This window comes from Microcaecilia unicolor, chromosome 1, assembly GCF_901765095.1.
Source record: "Microcaecilia unicolor chromosome 1, aMicUni1.1, whole genome shotgun sequence".
NCBI classification, from domain to species: domain Eukaryota; kingdom Metazoa; phylum Chordata; class Amphibia; order Gymnophiona; family Siphonopidae; genus Microcaecilia; species Microcaecilia unicolor.
In genome coordinates, this window is record NC_044031.1 from 115943767 (window position 1) to 115966692 (window position 22926).

General features: G+C 42.6%; 1 protein-coding gene across 1 annotated transcript in view; it reads right to left on the minus strand.

Moving 5' to 3' along the window:
- The window catches only part of MALRD1 (MAM and LDL receptor class A domain containing 1), a 787803-nt gene that overhangs the window by 685466 nt on the left and 79411 nt on the right, over nt 1–22926 (minus strand). The window contains 2 exon segments of the mRNA XM_030202038.1: nt 1757–1914; nt 18769–18915. Coding sequence (XP_030057898.1) covers nt 1757–1914; nt 18769–18915 — 305 coding nt within the window.

The following is a 22926-nucleotide window of genomic DNA, read 5'->3' on the forward strand; positions in this document are numbered from 1 at the left end:
TCACTTCCTTTCCATTTATTTCTTTGCTTTCCTTCTTTCTTCTTCATTTCTTGCCATACATCCATAAATAAAAGCTGGGTCCTCCTCCATGGAATTGACTGGAGGAGGTATAACGTGGATCCAGCTTTTGCCTATTTTTTCCATCCATGTGCAGTTTTTCTCCTCTTTTCCCTTTCCCTCATCTCCATCCATGTGCATCTTCTTCTTTTTTTCTTTCTTCCCCTCCATCCATGTCCAGCACTTCTCCTCTCTCCTCCCCTCCATCCATGTTCAGCATTTCTCCTCTCTTCCCTCCCCTGTATCCATATAAAGCAATAATTCTCTCTCCCCTCTCCTCCATCCAAGTCCAGCATTTCTCCTCTATCTCCTGCTCTCCTCTCCATCCATTTCCAGCATTTCTTCTCTTCCCTGCCCAACCATCCATGTGCATCTCCTTCCTCTCTTTCCTCCCCTCCATTCATGTCCAGCATGTCTCCTCTCTCCCCTTCCCTCCCCTCCCATCCATGTCCAGCGATTCTCCTCTCTTCCCTGCCCGCCCCTCCCATCCATGTCCAGTGATTCTCCTCTCTCCCTTGCCCTCCCCTCTCCCATGTCCAGCGATTCTCCTCTCTCCCTTGCCCTCCCCTCTCCCATATCCAGAAATTCTCCTCTCTCCCCTGCCCTCCCCTGTCCCATATCAGCGATTCTCCTCTCTCCCCTGCCATTCCCTCTCCTATGTCCAGTGATTCTCCTCTCTTCCCTGCCATTCCCTCTCCTATGTCCAGTGATTCTCTTCTCTCCCCTGCCATTCCCTCTCCTATGTCCAGTGATTCTCCTCTCTCCCTTGCCCTCCCTCTCCTTAAGTCACTTCACTGGCTCCCTATCCGTTTCCGTATTCTATTCAAACTTCTCCTATTGACCTATAAGTGCATTCACTCTGCCGCTCCCCAGTTCCTCTCCACTCTTGTCTCCCCCTACGTTCCCCCTTGAGTGCTCCGTTCTGTTGATAAATCTCTCTTGTCCGTCCCTTTCTCCTGTACTGCTAATTCAAGACTCTGTTCCTTTTATCTTGCTGCACCTCACGCCTGGAATGAACTTCCCGAGCCTATACGTCTAGCCCCGTGTTTAGCCGTTTTCAAGTCCAAACTCAAAACCCACCTCTTTACCACTGCTTTTGACTCCTAACTCACTTGCCCTGTCCTTATCCTTACCTATTTATTCCCTTACCCTTATTTGTTCTGTCTATTTACCTGTCTTATCCAGATTGTAAGCTCTTTGAGCAGGGACTGTCTTCTGTGTATGGTGTACAGTGCTACATATGCCTTGTAGCACTATAGAAATGATAAGTAGATAGATAGATCTATCAAAGTAGGGGAAGCATGATCAAGTTTCTGTAAATGACGAAGAAGGCATATGGCTGCATTTTTGTAATGTTTGACAAATGGCATTCATTTTGAAATACAGCCTATCCCTAAAATTTGTTGCAGGAGGAAAATTAAATATGCAAAAACAATTTGAATTTCTAGTACTCCTTAGCATCACTCCTGTATAGCACTTGAAATGTACTCTTACATTTACAATATTTGATAACATGCTTCACCAATAGAAAGCACAAAGTGTGGAACAAGTTCAAAGCTCATTTCCTCATTTATACATGTGCCACAGATTCTTTTCTGCTGTAAAACTTCCCCTACCAGTGTTATTTCCTCATACAGAGGCAATTACTTTCCTTTTCATTTCTTTCAGTTCTGATCATGAATCTCAGGTCTTTCCTTACCTTGTCACTATACAATAGTAGTCTTAAATGATTGTGCTCCTCTATGTAGTAGCTAAACCGAAAGCGACAATTCTTGCCAGAGCTGTAATACATAGAGCTATTTAGGAAAGCACTTCTGTTCAATGTGTATTTGTCAGCCCCCAACCATGCATAATGACCTGGAAATACAATTCAAACAAAGAGAAATGTTTAGCACACTCAGAGAAAAAGTTCAACAAATACAGACTTATGTTCCAAAGATAAAATGATTTATTAGGTTTTTGTTTTTTTTATTTTGATTTTTTTTATTTAATGAAGATGTTTCCATAATGTAAAAGTATTTGTAAGTCTGATTGCACAGAAATAAAGTTCACAAACAAACTAAAATAAAATGATACTTTTTATTGGGCTAGCTTTGAAATCTGGGTTTAGTGCATTTTAACATGGGATTTTGCCATGTGCTAAACCCAGATTTTACACAGCAACTTTAGATTTTAAAAAATATATATTTTTGTGCAGGTTATGCACTTAGGGACCCATTTTACTAAGCCACGTAAGCATCTATGTGCGCCTAACACATACCAAAATGGAGTTACCACATTGCAACCACATGGCTCTTGCAATAATTTCATTTTTGGTGCATGTCCAACATGCACAGCCAAAAAATAATTGTTATTTTCTGCGCGTGTATCGAACGCACGCCAAGTGGCATTTGGCGCGCGTAGGTCATTACCACCCGGTTACCACATGAGACTTTACCACTAGGTCAATGGTTAGTGGTAAGGTCTCAGACCCAAAATGGACGCATGACAATTTTCATTTTGCCGCACATCCATTTTAGGCAAAAATTTTAAAAAGGCCTTTTTTACAGGTGCACTAAAAAATGATTCTGTGCGCACCCAAAACCCACGCCTACACTACCACAGGCCTTTTTCAGTACACCTTAGTAAAAGAACCCCTTATGTAGCCATTAGTATTCACACTACTACTACTACTATTTAGCATTTCTATAGCGCTACAAGGCATACGCAGCGCTGCACAAACATAGAAGAAAGACAGTCCCTGCTCAAAGAGCTTACAATCTAATAGACAAAAAATAAATAAAGTAAGCAAATCAAATCAATTAATGTGAACGGGAAGGAAGAGAGGAGGGTAGGTGGAGGCGAGTGGTTACAAGTGGTTACGAGTCAAAAGCAATGTTAAAGAGGTGGGCTTTCAGTCTAGATTTAAAGGTGGCCAAGGATGGGGCAAGACGTAGGGGCTCAGGAAGTTTATTCCAGGCGTAGGGTGCAGCGAGACAGAAGGCGCGAAGTCTGGAGTTGGCAGTAGTGGAGAAGGGAACAGATAAGAAGGATTTATCCATGGAGCGGAGTGCACAGGAAGGGGTGTAGGGAAGGACGAGTGTGGAGAGATACTGGGGAGCAGCAGAGTGAATACATTTATAGGTTAGTAGAAGAAGTTTGAACAGGATGCGAAAACGGATAGGGAGCCAGTGAAGGGTCTTGAGGAGAGGGGTAGTATGAGTAAAGCAACCCTGGCGGAAGATGAGACGGGCAGCAGAGTTTTGAACCGACTGGAGAGGGGAGAGGTGACTAAGTGGGAGGCCAGCAAGAAGCAGATTGCAGTATTCTAAACGAGAGGTGACAAGGGTGTGGATGAGGGTTTTGGTAGAGTGCTCGGAAAGAAAGGGGCGGATTTTACGGATGTTGTAAAGAAAGAAACGACAGGTCTTGGCGGTCTGCTGGATATGAGCAGAGAAGGAGAGAGAAGAGTCAAAGATGACCCCAAGGTTTCGAGCTGAGGAGACAGGGAGAATGAGAGAGCCATCAACAGAAATAGAAAACGGGGGGAGCGGGGAGGTGGGTTTGGGGGGGAAAATGAGAAGCTCGGTTTTGGTCATATTTAATTTCAGGTGGCGTTGAGACATCCAGGCAGCAATGTCAGACAAGCACGCTGAAACTTTGGTTTGGATGCAAGGTGAGATATCAGGGGTAGAAAGGTAGATTTGGGAGTCATCAGCATAGAGATGGTAGGAAAAGCCATGGGATGAGATTAATGAACCAAGGGAAGAAGTGTAGATAGAAAAGAGGAGGGGACCAAGAACAGAACCCTGAGGTATGCCGACAGGCAGAGGGATAGAAGTAGAAGAGGATCCACCAGAGTGAACACTAAAGGTGCGGAGGGAGAGGTAGGAAGAGAACCAGGAAAGGACAGAGCCCTGGAATCCAAGTGAGGACAGGGTATCGAGAAGTATGCTGTGATCGACAGTGTCAAAAGCAGCGGAAAGATCAAGAAGAATGAGGATGGAATATTGACCTCTGGATTTAGCCAGTAATAGGTCATTGGAGACTTTAGTAAGCGCAGTTTCGGTTGAGTGGAGAGGGCGAAAACCAGATTGTAATGGGTCAAGAATAGCATGTGAGGAGAGAAAATCAAGGCAGCGGCGGTGAACAGCACGTTCAAGTAATTTGGAGAGAAAAGGAAGGAGGGAGATGGGTCGGTAATTAGAGGGACAAGTAGGGTCAAGTGAAGGCTTCTTAAGGAGAGGTGTGACCACAGCATGTTTAAAGGCAGCAGGGACAGTCGCAGTGGAAAGTGAGAGGTTGAGAATGTGACAGATAAAAGGAATAAGAGTAGGAGAGATGGCATTAAGAAGGTGGGTGGGAATGGGATCAGAGGAACAGGTGGTACATTTTGAGGAAGAAAGGAGAAGTGTAATTTCCTCAATAGTAACTTCAGGAAAGGAGGAAAGGGAATGAGGGGAAGGAGAGAGAGGGGAACGGACTAGTGGAGGGAGAGCTGGTGAGGTAGAGAAAGCAAGGTTTATCTTTTGAACCTTGTTGTGAAAGAATTCAGCAAGGGTCTGAGGAGATAATAAAGGGGGAGTTGGGGGAGGGGCACCTTGAGGAGAGAGTTCAATGTGGTGAAGAGAAGTCGAGGATTAGAGCCAAGAGAGTTGGTCAGTTGGATATAATAATCCTGTTTGGCACGTAAAAGAGCAGATTGGAAGGAGGTCAGCATGAACTTAAAATGTAAGAAATCAGCAAGGGCCCGAGATTTCCGCCAGAGGCGTTCGGCGGAGCGGGTACAGGAACGTAGGTAGCGGATATTAGAAGTCAGCCAAGGTTGGGGTTTTGTACGCCTTACAGGGCGGGTCATCAAAGGTGCAAGAGTGTCTAAGGCAGAGGATAGAGTATTGTTGTAAGAAGAAACAGCCTCGTTGACAGACGTGGATGGTGCCACAGTAGAGAGGAGTTTTGAAACATGGGAGGATAGAGATGAAGGGTCAATATCGTGAAGATTCCTAGATAAATTAGATAGGATAGGACGGGACTGGGAGGGAGGAGATTTAAGTGTGAAAGTTATAAGATGGTGATCAGAGGAGGGATGATCAGAGGCAAGGAAACTAGAAGGTGAACAGTTGGAGGAGAAGATGAGATCAAGACAGTGACCATTTTGATGAGTGGGGGAGGTGGAGCATAGTTGGAGATTAAAGGACGACGTTAAAGCGAGTAACTTGGAAATATAAGAGTTGGAAGGATCATTAGCAGAAATATTAAAGTCACCAAGGATGAGAGAGGGGGAAGAAGGATCATGGAAGAAGGCAAGCCAGGTGTCAAAGTCACTGAGAAAGGATGAAAGGGACTTATCAGGGGGACGATAAATGACCGCTATTCGAAGAGGCAGAGGAGAGAAAAGGCGGATAGAGTGGACTTCAAAGGAGGAAAAACAGTGAGATTGAGGTGGAAGAAGGGGTTGAAATCTGGTGGAGGGAGAGAGAAGTAGTCCAACACCGCCCCCACGGCCAGCAGGGCGAGGAGTATGTGAAAATAGATAACCGCCATGGCACAGGGCTGCGACTGAAGCAGAGTCATCAGGGCAGAGCCAGGTTTCTGTTATGGCGAGCAGATGGAGGTGACGCGAGATAAAGAGGTCCTGGATATAGGGGAGTTTGTTACAGATAGAGCGGGCATTCCATAGGGCGCAAGAGAAGGGCAGAGAAGAGGAGGGGAGTAGAGGAATAGAGATGAGGTTAGAGAGGTCACGGTGAGATCTGTAGAGTTTGGATAATAGTTGGTGAGGAGGGCCAGGATTGGGATTGATGTCACCAGCTGAGAGTAAGAGAAGGAGTAAAAGAGAGCGGAGGAGAGTAGGAGAGGTGTGGCCACGAAGGCGTCGAAGGCGAGAGGTATTTAGGTGGAATGGGGAAGGCAAAATGGAGGGAAGAAAGAGACGGAGATTAAAAGCCAAGAGGGAGGAAGAGGGTAGGAGAGAAGGTGAGGTGATGAAGTCAATGGATGGGAAGTGAGTTCCTGTAGCGGAGAGAGGTAGGGGGTGAGGGAAAAGATTAGGAAGGGACAGAGCTAGGAAGAGAATGTGAATAGGGGCCATAAACGATTAAGGTACTTTAGCTAGGGTTAATGCAGGAGCACTTACTGCCTCCTATTTAGGGGGCGCTGGGTGCTCCTGTTAACACTGCATTACTCAGTTACCCCCGGATTCTATGTATGGTGCCCAAAACTAGATGTCGATATTTGGATGCCAATCCAAGTTATGCACCCAATTAGATTGGCTAAGGAACCAATCAGTGCCAATAATTGTGTGCTAATTGGCACTCATCAGCAACAATTTGAAATTGGGTGCATATTTTGCTATGCGCTTTTCTATAACAATGTGTGCACAAATCCTATAGTGCACAACCCAAAAGGGGGCATAGCCATAGGAGTTATGTGCAGTGTTATAGAATACCACCAACTGTTGAGCTCCATTTACTAAATCTAGCCTTTAATGCACTAGCAGGATAGCGCAAAAACACTATCCACCCATGACAGACCCTCACCTCCAAAAATATTTTTTTTAAAAACAGTTGCAGCAAGGACTAAGTGAAAATTACTGCAAAACATTTTAACACATTTTGTGGTAAGCCTTTATTTGTGTGCTAAGCATGCGTTAGGGCTTAACGCCATTTAGTTAAAGGACCCCTATATTTGGACTATGGAAGGAAGTATCAGTTCACTAAAACTAATCAAGAAATTGCATTGATGTCACCTTTTATTTGTTTGTTTAACCTTTATTTTTGTGCCTCAACCTGCTTATTTTCGAACGAGAAGGCCGGTGATCTTCCGACACAAATCGGGAGATGGCGTGCCATCTCCTGAAGCAGGTGAAATCTGTATAATCGAAAGCCGATTTTCGCCGGCTTCAACTGCTTTCCATCGCAGGGCCGGCCAAACTTCAAGGGAGCATTTCGGCAGGGTATGGAAGGCGGGACGGGGGCGTGGTTACGAGATGGCCGGCTTCAGCAGATAACGGGAAAAGAAGGCCGGCTCTGATGAGCACTTCGCCGGCTTCACTTGGTCCATTTATTTTCAGGACCAAACTTCAAAAAAGTGTCCAAACTGACCAGATGACCAGTGAAGGGAATCGGGGATGACCTCCCCTTACTCTCCCAGTGGTTACCAACCCCCTCCCACCCTAAAAAAATAAATTAAAAGCATTTATTGCCAGCCTCTATGCCAGCCTCAAATGTCATACCCAGCTCCATGACAGCAGTATGCAGGTCCCTGGAGCAGTTTTAGTGGCACTTCAGCCAGGCGGACCCAGGTCCATCCCCCCCTACCTCTTACACTTGTGGTGGTAAGTGTTGAGCCCTCCAACCCCCCCCCAAAACCCACTGTACCCACATGTAGGTGCCCCCCTTTACCCCTAAGGGCTATGGTAGTGGTGTACAGTTGTGGGGAGTGGGTTTTGGGGGGGATTTGGGGAGCTCAGCACCCAAGGTAAGGGAGGTATGCATCTAGGAGCAATTTTTGAAGTCCACTGCAGAGACCCCTAGGGTGCCCGGATGGTGTCCTGGCATGTCAGGGGGACCAGTTCACTACAAATACTGGTCCCTCCCATGATAATTATAGACAGCTATAGCTTGACAGGTGTCCTTTTATGACATCCTTGTATTTTCATTCTTTATATGATCACACTTGTCTTTATCTGCAGTTTGACTTTCGTTTCAATCTCAGCATGTTTCCAGTTGTATTACAAGTCAGTACTTTTAGGAGAGTCTTTATGGTCTATAAAAATATGAAGTGAAGGTATCCAGGCCAGAAGCAGAGCGCACCTGAAAATGTAATAGCCTCAAAGCAGAAAGTAGTTCATTAGTTCTGCCTCGATTTGTAGATAACCAATTGTCTACAACATATTTCTTCTCAGATTGAAGCAAAGAATCATTTGGGATTTTGCTCAACCTCCTAACCCTAGAAAGAAATCTTAGCTAGAAACCTGAATGAATATCTTTTCTGCTTCAGTGTATTTTTATTGCAGTCATTAGGAATCTAGTTACCTGTGTGTGATAGGTTCTTTCATAGTAGCTTATCCCCTCCAGTTTTACTTATGAGCCCCTGAAATGTTAAAGAGGAACTATCATACATTCTTATTTTGAATAAGAATTCTAATTACGCTCCATCAGAGGTTGTGTTTTGAAAAATAAAATCCTCCTTTTGTCTGGTTTTGATGTGGTGTTCTGATTGTGGGTAGCAGAAATGCACATCCCTGTATCGTACAGGAATATTGTAAATCCCACTGAGTTTTACAAACACAGTTTCCAAATCGTAACCTCTCTTTGGTAAATAACTTTTTGCTCATTTACAGTAGCAAGCTTTTAGTTGATTGATGGACAGCTTTGAACAAAGATTTTCTAGATCAGCAAAATTTTGATAAATCAGGCTGTATCTCATCCTGCACCATCATGCCTAAATCTGGTTTAATGTTATTCTCTTGATGTAAATATTTTAATTTACCCTACTTGTGTTACAACAATCACTTCTGGAGGTAGAGTTTGGCTTGCTACTCCTCAGAGGGCATACGTAGAAAAGGGGTTCTGGTGAGTTGGGGGGGGCCAGCCCACAGACCCCTGGATTCTATATATGATACCTGAGATGTGTGCATAAATTAATTGAATATCTATAGCTCAGAAACATCAATAACTGGATTCTAACAACCAATTATTGAAGTTAATTGGCACCCATGAAAATTTGCACATGCAACTGACTGCACGCTGTTCTATAACGCAAGACACCTATTTCCTATATCTCAAAAAGGGACATGACCATAGTAGGGGCATGGGTATGTCAGGGACGTTCAGAGAAGTTGCACATACAGTGGGGGAAATAAGTATTTGATCCCTTGCTGATTTTGTAAGTTTGCCCACTGACAAAGACATGAGCAGCCCATAATTGAAGGGTAGGTTATTGGTAACAGTGAGAGATAGCACATCACAAATTAAATCCGGAAAATCACATTGTGGAAAGTATATGAATTTATTTGCATTCTGCAGAGGGAAATAAGTATTTGATCCCCCACCAACCAGTAAGAGATCTGGCCCCTACAGACCAGGTAGATGCTCCAAATCAACTCGTTACCTGCATGACAGACAGCTGTCGGCAATGGTCACCTGTATGAAAGACACCTGTCCACAGACTCAGTGAATCAGTCAGACTCTAACCTCTACAAAATGGCCAAGAGCAAGGAGCTGTCTAAGGATGTCAGGGACAAGATCATACACCTGCACAAGGCTGGAATGGGCTACAAAACCATCAGTAAGACGCTGGGCGAGAAGGAGACAACTGTTGGTGCCATAGTAAGAAAATGGAAGAAGTACAAAATGACTGTCAATCGACAAAGATCTGGGGCTCCACGCAAAATCTCACCTCGTGGGGTATCCTTGATCATGAGGAAGGTTAGAAATCAGCCTACAACTACAAGGGGGGAACTTGTCAATGATCTCAAGGCAGCTGGGACCACTGTCACCACGAAAACCATTGGTAACACATTACGACATAACGGATTGCAATCCTGCAGTGCCCGCAAGGTCCCCCTGCTCCGGAAGGCACATGTGACGGCCCGTCTGAAGTTTGCCAGTGAACACCTGGATGATGCCGAGAGTGATTGGGAGAAGGTGCTGTGGTCAGATGAGACAAAAATTGAGCTCTTTGGCATGAACTCAACTCGCCGTGTTTGGAGGAAGAAAAATGCTGCCTATGACCCAAAGAACACCGTCCCCACTGTCAAGCATGGAGGCGGAAATGTTATGTTTTGGGGGTGTTTCTCTGCTAAGGGCACAGGACTACTTCACCGCATCAATGGGAGAATGGATGGGGCCATGTACCGTACAATTCTGAGTGACAACCTCCTTCCCTCCGCCAGGGCCTTAAAAATGGGTCGTGGCTGGGTCTTCCAGCACGACAATGACCCAAAACATACAGCCAAGGCAACAAAGGAGTGGCTCAGGAAGAAGCACATTAGGGTCATGGAGTGGCCTAGCCAGTCACCAGACCTTAATCCCATTGAAAACTTATGGAGGGAGCTGAAGCTGCAAGTTGCCAAGCGACAGCCCAGAACTCTTAATGATTTAGAGATGATCTGCAAAGAGGAGTGGACCAAAATTCCTCCTGACATGTGTGCAAACCTCATCATCAACTACAGAAGACGTCTGACCGCTGTGCTTGCCAACAAGGGTTTTGCCACCAAGTATTAGGTCTTGTTTGCCAGAGGGATCAAATACTTATTTCCCTCTGCAGAATGCAAATAAATTCATATACTTTCCACAATGTGATTTTCCGGATTTAATTTGTGATGTGCTATCTCTCACTGTTACCAATAACCTACCCTTCAATTATGGGCTGCTCATGTCTTTGTCAGTGGGCAAACTTACAAAATCAGCAAGGGATCAAATACTTATTTCCCCCACTGTATTGTTACAGAAGTCAGAAAGCAACAAGGCAGGTGATCTGCCAGATCCAATGTGGAAGATAAAACAAGGAGACAGATCTTGTAAAACTCTTACCAAACACCTCCAGGTACATGAGCATTGCCTATCTTGTTTTGTTTTCTGGACCAGACTATGTGAAGTTTGCTGTTTTACACCAGCAGGTTGTTCTGCCCCTGATGCAGCCAATATTTCTGGCGAAACATGGCCATGTTGGGCACAGATTGATAACCGGGGAGCTTTTTACTGAATAAAAGACTGTGGGTCCTGTTTACTAAGCCACGCTGTAGGCGCGCTAATGTTTTTAGCGCACACTAAAAATTAGTATGTTCTAATGCTAGAGACACCCATATATTCCTATGGATGTCTCTAGCATTAGCGTCCACTAATTTTTAACACACGCTAAAAATGTTAGTGTACCTTAGTAAACAGTGCTCTGTGTTTTTTATCTTCCACATTGTTACAGAATGCTGGCTCAGTGCACCTAACTTGGGTGCCAGCATTTACACCAGATTTTAGCATGCATAAGTCTGGTGCTCAAAGTTAGGGCACAGGAATCAGCGCTAAGCAATAAAAGGGCATGCACCCTTTATAGAATCTTGCGTAGTGTTTATTTTTTTGGCACCTGTTTTTAGCACCATTTATAGAATCCCCCCACCACCACCACCACCATGTACACACACACACACATTTGCTCCTGCCTTGGAGGCAATGTAATTTTTTGGAGTGTATTTCTGTGCTAATGGGGATAGTTCTAGAGCAGGGGTTCTTAACCCAGTCCTCAGGACACCCTCAATAAATATGCATGAGATAAATTTGCATACAATGGAGGTAGTGCATGTAAATCTGCTTCATGCATATTCATTGTGGATATTATGAAAACCTGACTGGTAACGTGTATCCTGAGGACTGGGCTGAGAACCCCTGTTCTAGATGGTATGTGATAAAGGCAAATAGGTGCCTATAATGCCTTCATAAAATAGTGTTTTTGTAAATTTTATAGGCAATCTATTATAAAATTACCTCCTTACTATTCAAGTTGATGTTACATTGCTTTAGTATCAGCACCTAACAGATACCAAATGGTCAATATTCAAAATGATTTAGCTGGCCAGAAACAGATGCTGACCAGTTAAATCACATGTTCATAGCTATCTGCTAATTTTCAATGGTACTTAACAGGTTATTGGTGCTGGAAGTTAGTGGGTAGTGCCTAAGTGAAAACCGATTATTTAGGGGGCATTCCAGGGGCGGAGTCAGCATTTGGCCGGGTATGTGACAATATTCAGCACTTAACTGGCCAGAGTAACTGCATAAATAGAACTGCATAAAACACAGTCCTGTTGTGGTGTGGTAACCTATGACCAATTAAGTTCTGATTATCAAGTTCAAGTTTCAAGTTTTTTATTAACTTTCTACCCTGACAATCTACATTGTGTCTAGGTGGCATACAGGCTAAAATGGGGATAAAAGGAAATGACATATAGTAAAGACAACATTGAACAGACTGGCGCAAAAAGGAAATGGGGAGAACTACAATACAAGGAAAGAGAAGTAAGAGGGGTAACACAAGAGGGAGGGCAGACTACCAATAACCCAAATAGTTCTGATTAGTCTCCAAATACTTCCAAGAAAATATTTTTATTTATGTGTTACATTTGTAACCCACCTATTTGTAGGTTCAATGTGGCTTACATAGTTACGGAGAGGAGGTTACAGACTCCGGTGTGAACAGTACAGATTGGTTTGTACAAGTACAATTAATTAGAATTGGGGTGATTCGTACCATGCAAAATGCAAGGGTAAGAACCGTGGCAAGGGATAGAGTATTGTCTGTTTCCTAGTTTGATTATTATGCTTCATATTTGGTGTTTATGTCAGTTTTAAACCTAGTTAAGGTAAGGAGGGTTTTTAGTAGGTGATTCCAAAGCTGAATAGAGAAGATAGAGTGACACCTGGAGGCCGGGGGGACAGCAGAGAAAGGGGGAACTATAAGAAGGTCCTGATGAGAAGAGCGCAGGGATCAAGGTGGACAATAAGGTATAAGGTAGGTCGAATGAAAAGAGGGCTGTTGATGCTGCCTAATTTTGAAAGTTAATAGGAGCAATTTATAGATGATACGAGAAGAAACTGGCAGCCAATGAGCATCTCTCAGCAGCGGGGTGATGTGTTCGTATTTTTATGTCCCATAATGAGTTTAATAGCAGTGTTTTGAATGAGTTGAAACTGCTTAAGCTCATGAATAAGGATATTTTGCGCTGAAGGGAGAACAAATATCGACTTAACTGGCTATCTGTTAGTCATCTTTGCCTAAGCCGGATATTCATGGCCCAGCACTGAATATCCAGGATTAACACTGGCAGCAGTCAACAAAACGCTCACCACTGCCAGCTGAATATTTACCCCAAAATCTTTTGTGATTTCTAAGCTGAACCTCTTGGACAAACTTAACAGCTTTTGGGACCAGGCTGCTCTTGATCCAGCAGCCTTGGAAGGGGTCAACAGGGTGACTTGCAAGCACGCCACTAGCCAGCTTCTTTAATAAGCAGTGTTTGTAAACTGGTGGAATGTGCTTAAGTGGATTTTCAGCTGTCAAGAATTGTGTGTACTAATTCATAATCCTCTCAAATTCATACACATGTTCTGGAGAGTGTTTCATGTGTGCATTATGAATCCATATGCGTAACCTTAATTTTTCAAAAGGATGCATTCAGATAATAAGCAATTAGCATAGGTGATCCCATCATCACTTTCAAAATAATATACTTAAATGCATATATTTTTTTTAAAAAGTGTTTAAATTGGGTTAAATGTCACATTATTGACAGTCTACCCACAAATTGGGGAAACAACTTTGTACTTCTGGCCCTATGTGCACAGCTCACAGTACATATCAAGATATCTGTCTAATCCAATGCTTACTGCATCCAAAAACATCAGTCAACTTCCTTTTTCTCTTTGACTAAGGTACCAGTTGTTCCTTGATAAGCTGATATCAAGTCTGTATCCTTATTGTTAACTGCCAGCAACCATGCAGAGTTATTACATCTTTCAGAAACGAATCTGTCACAGCAAGCTTTCTGCTACAGAATTCTAACTATACTGCTGGCAGTCTTCCTTAACCTCCCCCTCTCCACTACACACACACACCCTATTGTTTGATGTAAAAGAAACATTTTTCTTTTTGAATATCGGTGTCCCATATCTTTTGGAAACATATTCTAGAAGTCAGTTTCATCTAAGTACGGATTACTCAGTGGCATTGCCATCATTGTAGTGCAGAGTATAAGTGTTATAATGTACTGAAAAGACACTGGTCTTGGGTCCATAGCCTCCCCTCCCAATACCGATGACTACCACATTCATATCCAATCACCAACCAAGGTTCTACAGGCTTTCAAAGGGGTGCGGGGCAGTTTTAAAAATTGGCATGCCTTTTCTTTCACTCTCCATTACCTTTCTCAGACCTCTATCAGTCCTCTGCTTTGTCTTCCTTCTCTCCCAACATTCTCCCTCTCTCACCTCTTCTCAGAAAATTTGGACACGCGATATCAAAGTAAGAAATCAAGCATTTGAAATAAAAAGATAAAGAATAAACAGAATATGTACACACAGTGCGTTTTTTCTAGGAAAAAATGTGTCAGTGCTCATGCAGGACCAATCATAGGGGGCAGGGTGATTATCCATGACTCCACCCTCAAGAAGGTGTTTCTCTATTACAGGCACAAGAACCGGTAAGCACTGCTGCATGTTCTAGGAGCGATTAACTTTTTATCGCATTGTTTTGCTCTTGTTTTAATTCACAATGTCACTGGTGTTTTTTTTTTAATATCTTTGTCCTCTTGGTATTATATTCATTCAGTCTACAAATGCATTGCATTTTGACTCCGATGCACCAGTTGTTAGATGTAGTCGAGTAACTTTTTTTGTTGTGGACCCGAGATACTTTACAAAATACATATGGATTCCACTTGTCCTGTGATCCTTTTTATTATATTTTATTACAAAACTTTTATTGTGATATTTATGTATTGCTACAAGACAGGATTGTTGGCACCTGGTAACATTTACATCACAAACATAGCATCTAAAAGGTAGTTTCAGTATACCCGCTCGGAAATTTATTATTATCATTGGATGATTCATTAGGGCAAATTGACATTGACCTCATTCTTATTTTGGCAAGGTTTATGTTTATTATGCTGAGATCTCTATATTATTACTGAACATTATGTACACCAGCATGTACATTTATATCCATTATGGCTGACGTATATACAAATTTGGAACATTTAGTCATGAGAAGAGTTTCGTTTGGCACACCCTAGGTAGTGCATAATTTACTATTTTGGTACATTTTGATTTTTATGTATCCCTTTGACATTACAGAGCATTCATTTATCTTTTGGCTTTTAAATGGTCTTTTGAAAGGTATGTGTCATCTCTAATGCATGTTCCCTTAGTAGTGCACAGCTGTAGATGTTAGCTGCATTATCTTATCATAGCTTGTGCTTGTGTGCTTTTTATTCTATCACTGATTTTCATATTACCTACCACACAACATTTTACCTCTTTTTAATTTTTCATCTCCTTTTTAATCCCTCTTTTTATTTTGTCAATTATTATGTTTTATTATTTCACTATTTTACAATTTAATACAGTACCCTTCCCTTTTGCCCCCTTGTTACTTTTGTTTTACAAACATATCTATATACAAGCTTGTTCTTATAAGATCATATATTCCCATGTTTTATACATTATATATTGTCTCAGCTTATACCTTCTTTGAACCATTGTGATATCTGTCTGTTTTTGCTTGAATCATTTCCTGCAAATGGCAGATTTTTGTTTTCTTTGTTTTTTTTTTTTAATCATATTATTTATTTCTATGTAACATTTTTACATATTATAGATTTTTTTCTGCTGAGATCTCTACACTACCATTGTGGTTATCTGTTTAATGTTATTGCTGAAATCATTTTCCTGCAAAGGTAAGTCATTTTGTATTTCTTACACTCGCACCTTGATGTACAATGGACTTTTTACTTTTAAAATTTGTCACCTTATCAACATTTTTGTGATGTCACTTATTACTTTGGCATGTATGTATTTTATATTTTATAATTTATGTTTTATAGTTTCATCTGTTAAATGTTGGTCCTGTATTCATTATTTATTATCTATATTTACATAATTATGCATTTTACGATTATTTACAATCTCCATATTTTTATTGTAAATTTTATTGTCTATTTTGTGTCCTATATTTTTAATATTATTGTAGACTGCTGAGGCAGGCACTAGCCAAAACATGGTGCCATGTTGAGTCTTCTAGGAAAGAAGAGTGTTTTGATTCTCTTATGAAAGAAGAGTTTTCTGTACAGCTCAAGGACTGTTTGTACCAATAAAGCGTTGCTCCATTGCAAGTCCCATTGTCTATAGAGTCTTCCTCTGTTTCCCACTCCATTGTTTTCTGTTTTTTCCCATGGGATTTTTGAATTCAGCATCTACTTGGTCTTCCACCCCATACTAGCCACACCCTTTACCATACTATAGCCACATCCACTTTCACCTGCCACAGAATAAATAAAAGAGCAGCATTGCAATTATTGCACCAGTCCCTGGAACACCAACAACATACCTCTTATTGGATAACAGAGGAAACAGGATTATGTACACAGGAACTACACATCAAAAGATTACCTCAACTCGGTTATACAGTATATACACAGAACATGGATACAGCCTCACAACACATAAAGTAAGTCAGTACAAATTACAAATCAGAATGTTTGGTTAAAAACTGAACTGGAAACCCCAAGAAGCCAGACTCTAAAACTAATTACACTAGTAGAGTGTCATACCTCAGTCACACAACCAAAACACAGACAAGCTCTCATCCAAACCAGTGAAACACTGGAGAAACAGAAACACAAATGCATTTTCTCTTGCAGTGGGCAAAATACAACAACAGAGATGCACATTTCCCAAAGCTGACATATTCCAATAAATAAATTACAAATAAAATACTTTCTACTTCTGTTGTCTTAGCATTTTATTTTTCCAATCATGTCAGTAACGGTCTCTCTTTTCTGGTTTCCTGTTCTCTCCCAATTCTTTCCAGGACCTTCTGTCCATTTGCCATTGCTTCTCTCTTCTCCTGTCTTTGTACGTTCCTATCTATCTTAGGCATTGATATTTCCCTTTCACATCATTTTGCCAATTTTCTTTTCTGCCAATCCACTCCTTGCCAAGCCCCCCTCCCCCATGGCATCTTCCACACAGTTCCATAACGCCCAGCATCACTTCTCTATTTTTCTCTCCCTTCCACCCCTGCAGTCCAGCATCTCCTCTTTAACAGTTCAGTATCCCCATCTCCTTCTCCCAATTGTCTATCTCCCCATTCTCCCCTCTCCCTTCCTCCTATCCCCCAGCAGTCAAGCATCACTGCGCTCACCATATCCCTCTAATAGTCAAGCATCTCCCCTCTCTCTATGCCCCCAGTGGCCCAGTATCTCTCCATTCTCTCCTATCCCTACCCTGCCGATCCCCAACAGTCAAATGTCTTCCTTCTCTATACCCTCTGTCTCCAAAACAGTCAAACATCTCCCGGGACCCAAAAAGCAGTAATCTTAATCATGAAAAGGCAGTACTATAAGTATTTCACTGTGCTCTAAAATGCTAATACACTAGCTAGTGAAAAAATAAACAGAAATGCAACAACATCTCTACACAGATACTACATGCTAGCAGATTACTACACCTTGGTCATACATGCAAAACACAGACAGACCCTCAGCAAATATGAAACAAGGGACCACAGATCATTAGTAGAAATATGAAGGCAAAACTCTGACACAAAACCTCAAAGAAGTCAGCCTCTGCAAACAGCAATAATAAAGAAATAGAAACTGAAATGATGGAAATGCAAAATATCAGAGATGTGTGCATTGCCAAAAGTTGATATATTCCAATTAATAAATCCAGAATAAAATATTTTCTACCTTTTTTTCTGAGCAGCACATTCCTAAAGACTCCCTAGTGGTCTAGTAGATTCTTCAGGGCAGAAACGTTCCCCAGTCTTTCCTGCCCACTGCTAGCGTTGACCCTCTTCCTGAGTCCTGCAGCATCTTCTTTAAAATGGCTGCTGAGACTTACAATGGCAGCCCCAAGACTTCAGCGGAAGTTTTGCGAGGCCACAGCTGGAAGAATCGGCAGCCATTTTTAAAGAGCATGCAGCAGTGGGAAGATCAGCGCCGACAGTGGACAGGAAAGACTGGTGATCTTTCCTGTCCAGAAAAATCCATTAGACCATCAGGGTGGCTGCCTTCAAGTATGTATTGGAACCTTCCGTTTTAGGGGAGGAGAGGCAAACCAGCTCTCCCTGCCTGAACAACTGGCTCGCAAAATGTTTAAAAATTTAACAACCATCTCTTGCGAGCCGGTGTGAGCCGGCTCCAGCACACCACTGTTTGTCCCTTATTATCTGTTGAGATCTTACTAAGGAAATATTTCAAAGAAGTCTTGTTTTTGTCTAATGCTGATTCTATTTTGATTTCTAAATGTTATTATCTGCCAAGCAGAGTATTGGAATCACAGCGGGTGGGGGGGGGGGGGGGCAGTGTGATGTTTTGTCATCTCAACCTAATGTGATAGAGAACTTGACCGCATTTTTAGAGTTCACAGGATGATACTATTCAATGCTCTATCCTGATGGTTTGTTTTGCCCTGGATGTAGATAAAATAATGGTTTTGAAAGCTTATTTTATGAAAAAAAGATTTCCTTTTTTGTGGAGGTAAGCTCCAAATATTTTCTGATGTTTCTAGAGCATCACAGGCGAGGTGAAAATAGTTTCTTTAGTTTAAGACAAGAGTTTTGGCTCTAGAGGCTACTTTTTTCCTAAAGTTTCCCTCCAAATGTTTGATTTCTTTTTCTGATACTCGATTTGTCTTCTTTGAACCAGATCAGCTAGAAACGTTCTTGTTAGATAGAGAAATTAAATAGTCAAGAAGGGTGGTGTTTGTTAAGATTGCCTAGGATTGTCAGGAAGAATGATGTTCAGAATTTTCTCTATTGTTTTTATGTTTTACCTTTTCTTTTTCTGAAGAAATTAGCACTGTTCTTTCTGTGATGTGGACTAATAATTTTCTGAGTACCTTTTGTTTGTACTTAAATTGAAATAAAATAAAAAAAAGTAGCCCAAGCAAATGAAAATGTGTTGCATAGTTTATGCATAAACAGAATATATAGTTTCCAAAATGATTTCCTTACCTTCAGTACTATCTTTGCTACAATCTTTCACAGGACCTGATTCTGACGATGCGATACCCCCTGCTTTCTTGTGTGCCCAAGAAATATGTTCATCTGAGGCTTCAGAAATCCAGCAACAAGTGTCATGCTCAAAGTCACAGTCTTGTGCTGCGCAATAAAAAGAAAATTAATCAATGTGTTCCAGAAAATATTTTGGTTTGAATCATGAAGCATAGTTTCCATCACATGCGTGTTGGGGCATTTTCGATGTCTAAATCTGATTTTGGATGTTTTGTGGAAAATGTCCAAAACTCCAGTACCAAACATAGGGACCTGTTTACAGAGTGCCAGTAAGCCCAACACAGGCTTACCGCCCACTCTTCCAGGAGTACCGCTGGCCCAACACAGCTGCCAGCAGTAGTCCTGCCCTGAGAGCACACCATTTCTGGGGGAAAAGGAAAACCCCGGAAATGGCTTGCATGGCGGTAACTCAGCGGTAACCAAGCATCGCCATACACTGCCCGGGTTAGCGCGAGAGCCCTTATCGCCACCTCAATGGGTAGCGGTAAGGGATCCCCATCGCATGGCCACACAGTAAGAGTTCTCCTACCACATGGCCATGTGTGTCTGGGGTTTTTTACTCACTGTGGTAAAAAGAGCACTGGAGTGTAGAAAAAACAGTCCCCGCCGCTAGCACAGGGCCTTTTTTTCCCGCAGCTGGGTAAAAAGGACCCCATAGCCATTTTTGAACCTGTAAAACATTTTTTTAATGGTCATTTGCTAGATATTGTTGTGCTCAGGCATCTATCTTTTAGAACCATTAAAAAAAAAAAAAAGAACGTGCAAGTGAAAAACACTCAAAATCAAGTCATTGGGATATAAGAGGAGCCAGCATTCTTAGTAGACTGGCCATACAGATATCCCAGCAAAGCTGTGGGGCACCCTAGTGGGCACTACAGTGTACTTCACATAAAAGGTCCCAGGTACACATCTCATCATTACCCCTTATAGTGGATGGCGAGCCCTCCAAAACCCACCAAAAACCTACTGTACACTACTATAATAGCCCTTATATCTACAAGTGTCACCTATATGTGGGTATAGTAGGCTTTGAAGGGCTCACAGTTTCCACAAGTGTAACAGTTAGAGTGGGTTATGGGCCTGGGTCCCCTTCTCTACAGTGTAGCTCTGTCAAATGGTTCCAACACCATAACAACTTCTGCCAGCTAGGAGTCATCAACTGTACACTGTTTGGTCATGAACTGCTTGTTTGCACCTGGTTCCGTGGCAACTGCCATAGAGTCTGATGTCAGTGGAATGCTGTTCCACTGAGTCGACACACACTGCTTGAGAATTTTCTTCAGTGAATAGTTGGCTTTTGTTTGTTTAGTGAGTGTAACCACCTCCTTGCAGAATGTTATAAGCTTGTTTATGTCACTGGGGTGGTTATTCAGATCAACTTCAGTTTTTGATGGCTGGAGTCCATGAGAGAGTACAAGACTGAGATAATGACCCGCGCAACCTATCCGGATCTCTTCTCAAAATACTGCTTTCAGCATTATCAGTCACATAGATGAGACTAACTCGATGGAGATTAAACTCTGCCAAAATGCTCAAAACAAATTGATGAATATTCTCACCAGTTTCGTTTTCAGTGGTCTCCCTCATTGCCCAATTGTTGAACATAAACACATGATTTATTTATTTTATTTTTTAGCTGAGGTGTTGATGTCAAGTTTCCATGTTAATCCTCTCTCGTCCCCATTCACTTCCAATCCACCCCCCCCCCCCCCGTACGCATTCATTTCCAATCCATTCCCTCCCATCCCTGAGGTAATAATGACTTTTTTGTCCCCTTCCTTGTGAATTTCCACGGATTTCCACAGGTTTCCCATTGTCCTCATCCCTGGGCACACCTCTAATCTGTATACATCTCCACTACATGTGTGTAAGAGAATAAAAGACTGCCAAGGTAGGAACACTCTTTTCCACAAAACTCCTTATCCTGTATGTCCAGGTCAGAGTTAGGCCTGCTGTCACTGAGTAGCTGCATACTGGGTTTGAGCCTAGCCAAATGCCAACCTGGGGAGGACTATTCACTGATCTATAAAATATGATAATCGCAAGACAGGCAGCCTGTACAGTAAAATGTTTTGGTATATTTGGTTGATGCAATAGATCTTGGTTTACCTTTATCCCCTTTGTCTGGCTGTTTCTGTGCCACCGTCATGCTCAGATTACCACATCAACTTTTACTAGTTACCTTCTTCCCTCAATGTTTATAATTATCATTTTTATAGCACCAGTGGCGTAGCTACGTGGGGCCTGGGACCCCGTAGATTTGGCCCTGGACCCCCCTGCCAACAACTTGCCCAACCCCCCCCCCCCTGCCACCAACCCGCTGTCGCCGTCACCTGCCTTTGCTGGCGGGGGACCGCAAACCCCACCAGCCGAGGTCCTCTTCTTCTCGGAAAAGGCTTCCTTCTGTTTCTGACATCCTGCATGTGCATGTGCAGGACGTCAGAAACAGAAGGAAGCCTTTTGCGAGAAGAAGAAGACCTCGGCTGGTGGGGGTTTGGGTCCCCCGCCAGCAAAGGTAGGCGACGGCAGGTTGGCGGCGGGGGGGGGGGGGGGTCGAGCGGGTTGGCGGTGGGAGTTGGGCAAAGTCGGCAATGGCAGGGGGTTGGCAGCAGGGGGGGGCAAAGTTGGCAATGGCGGGGGGGGGGGGGTTGGCGGCGCCAGGGGGGTAAAATGTGCCCCCTCACCTCGGGCTCTGGATCCCCCTCCGGCCGAAGTCTGGCTACGCCTCTGTATAGCACTCCCAGATGTATGCAGCACTGTACACTAAATATGTATGCTCAACGAGCTTACAATCGATTCAAGACAGACAAACAGGACAAATAAAGAATAAGAGAATACTTATTGTAAAAGCAGCCTCAAAAAGTGGGTGTTTAGCCTAGATTTGAATCCAGCCAGAGATACAGCTTGACGTACCAACTCAAGAATTCTATTTCAGGCATGTATGGTGCAGCAGGATAAAAGGAACAGAGTCTGGGGTTGGCAGTAGAGGAGAAGGTTACAGATAAGAGAGACTTACCCAATGAATGGAGTTCCTGGGAAGAAGAGTAGAAAGAGATAAGAATGGATAGATACTGAGAAGCTGCAGAGTGAATGTGCTTGTAAAATAATAAGAGAAGTTTGTACTGTATTTGGAACTAATTTTGCATGCACTAAGGGGTCTTTTTACCAAGCTGTGGTAAAAGGGGTACTGCGGTGGCATTGGTGCATGAATTTGCCACAAGTCAAGGCCCTTTTTACCACAGCAGAATGTTTTTTTATTTTTAAAGGAAATGGCTGTGCAGTACGTAGGAACTTGCCAGGTGGCTATTTCCTGGGGAGCCCTTACCACCTCCCATACTAACCCAGCCCCTGGCTCCCGCACTAACCCAGCTACTGGCGGTAAAAATAAAAATATTTCTGATCACACCAGAAATGGTGCACAATGGAGGCGGCACTACCGCTGTCTCCCCTGGTGGGCCAGCAGTAGTGCTGGATTGGCATGTGCCAATGCTGGGGTAGCTCTACTGCGGCAATGTAAAAAGGCCCCTAAATTTTTAAGCTTGCTAAAAAAAAAAACCCCAATGCCTTCTAAAGAGAATGCACGTCCCTAGTTTCTTAGAAAATTTGTAGTTTGCAAGACCAAAGTTTAAATATATTATTTATCAAAATAACATTTTTGCTAAAATGACCATCAGTTTGATTCAGGGTTAAAAGAGGACTTCAATATTTTAAAGCAACTAAACCGAAACTGTTTTTTGTTGGTTAAATTGCAACTATACGTTGACTAAATAAAGTGCATCCAAATAAAAACAATGATAAAAATAGATTAATATTTGTCACTTAACAACACAGAGATCTGGAAAGGCTGTCACCTGGAACTGTATGTAGAATACATCTCCTGTTACAAGTTTGGAATCCATCTTTACATGGTAAGGTTTCATCTACATTAAAAAAAATGTGATCAATGTAACTGGGTGCAATTCTGATGGTCCAGCAACCCACATGGGAGCGACAGAGTATTTCTTCTCAGAGTTAGAAAATCACTATCTTCACATTTAATTGCAGTCATGTAACACCATTTTCTTCACTGTCACATGCATAAATGAATAAATAAATAAC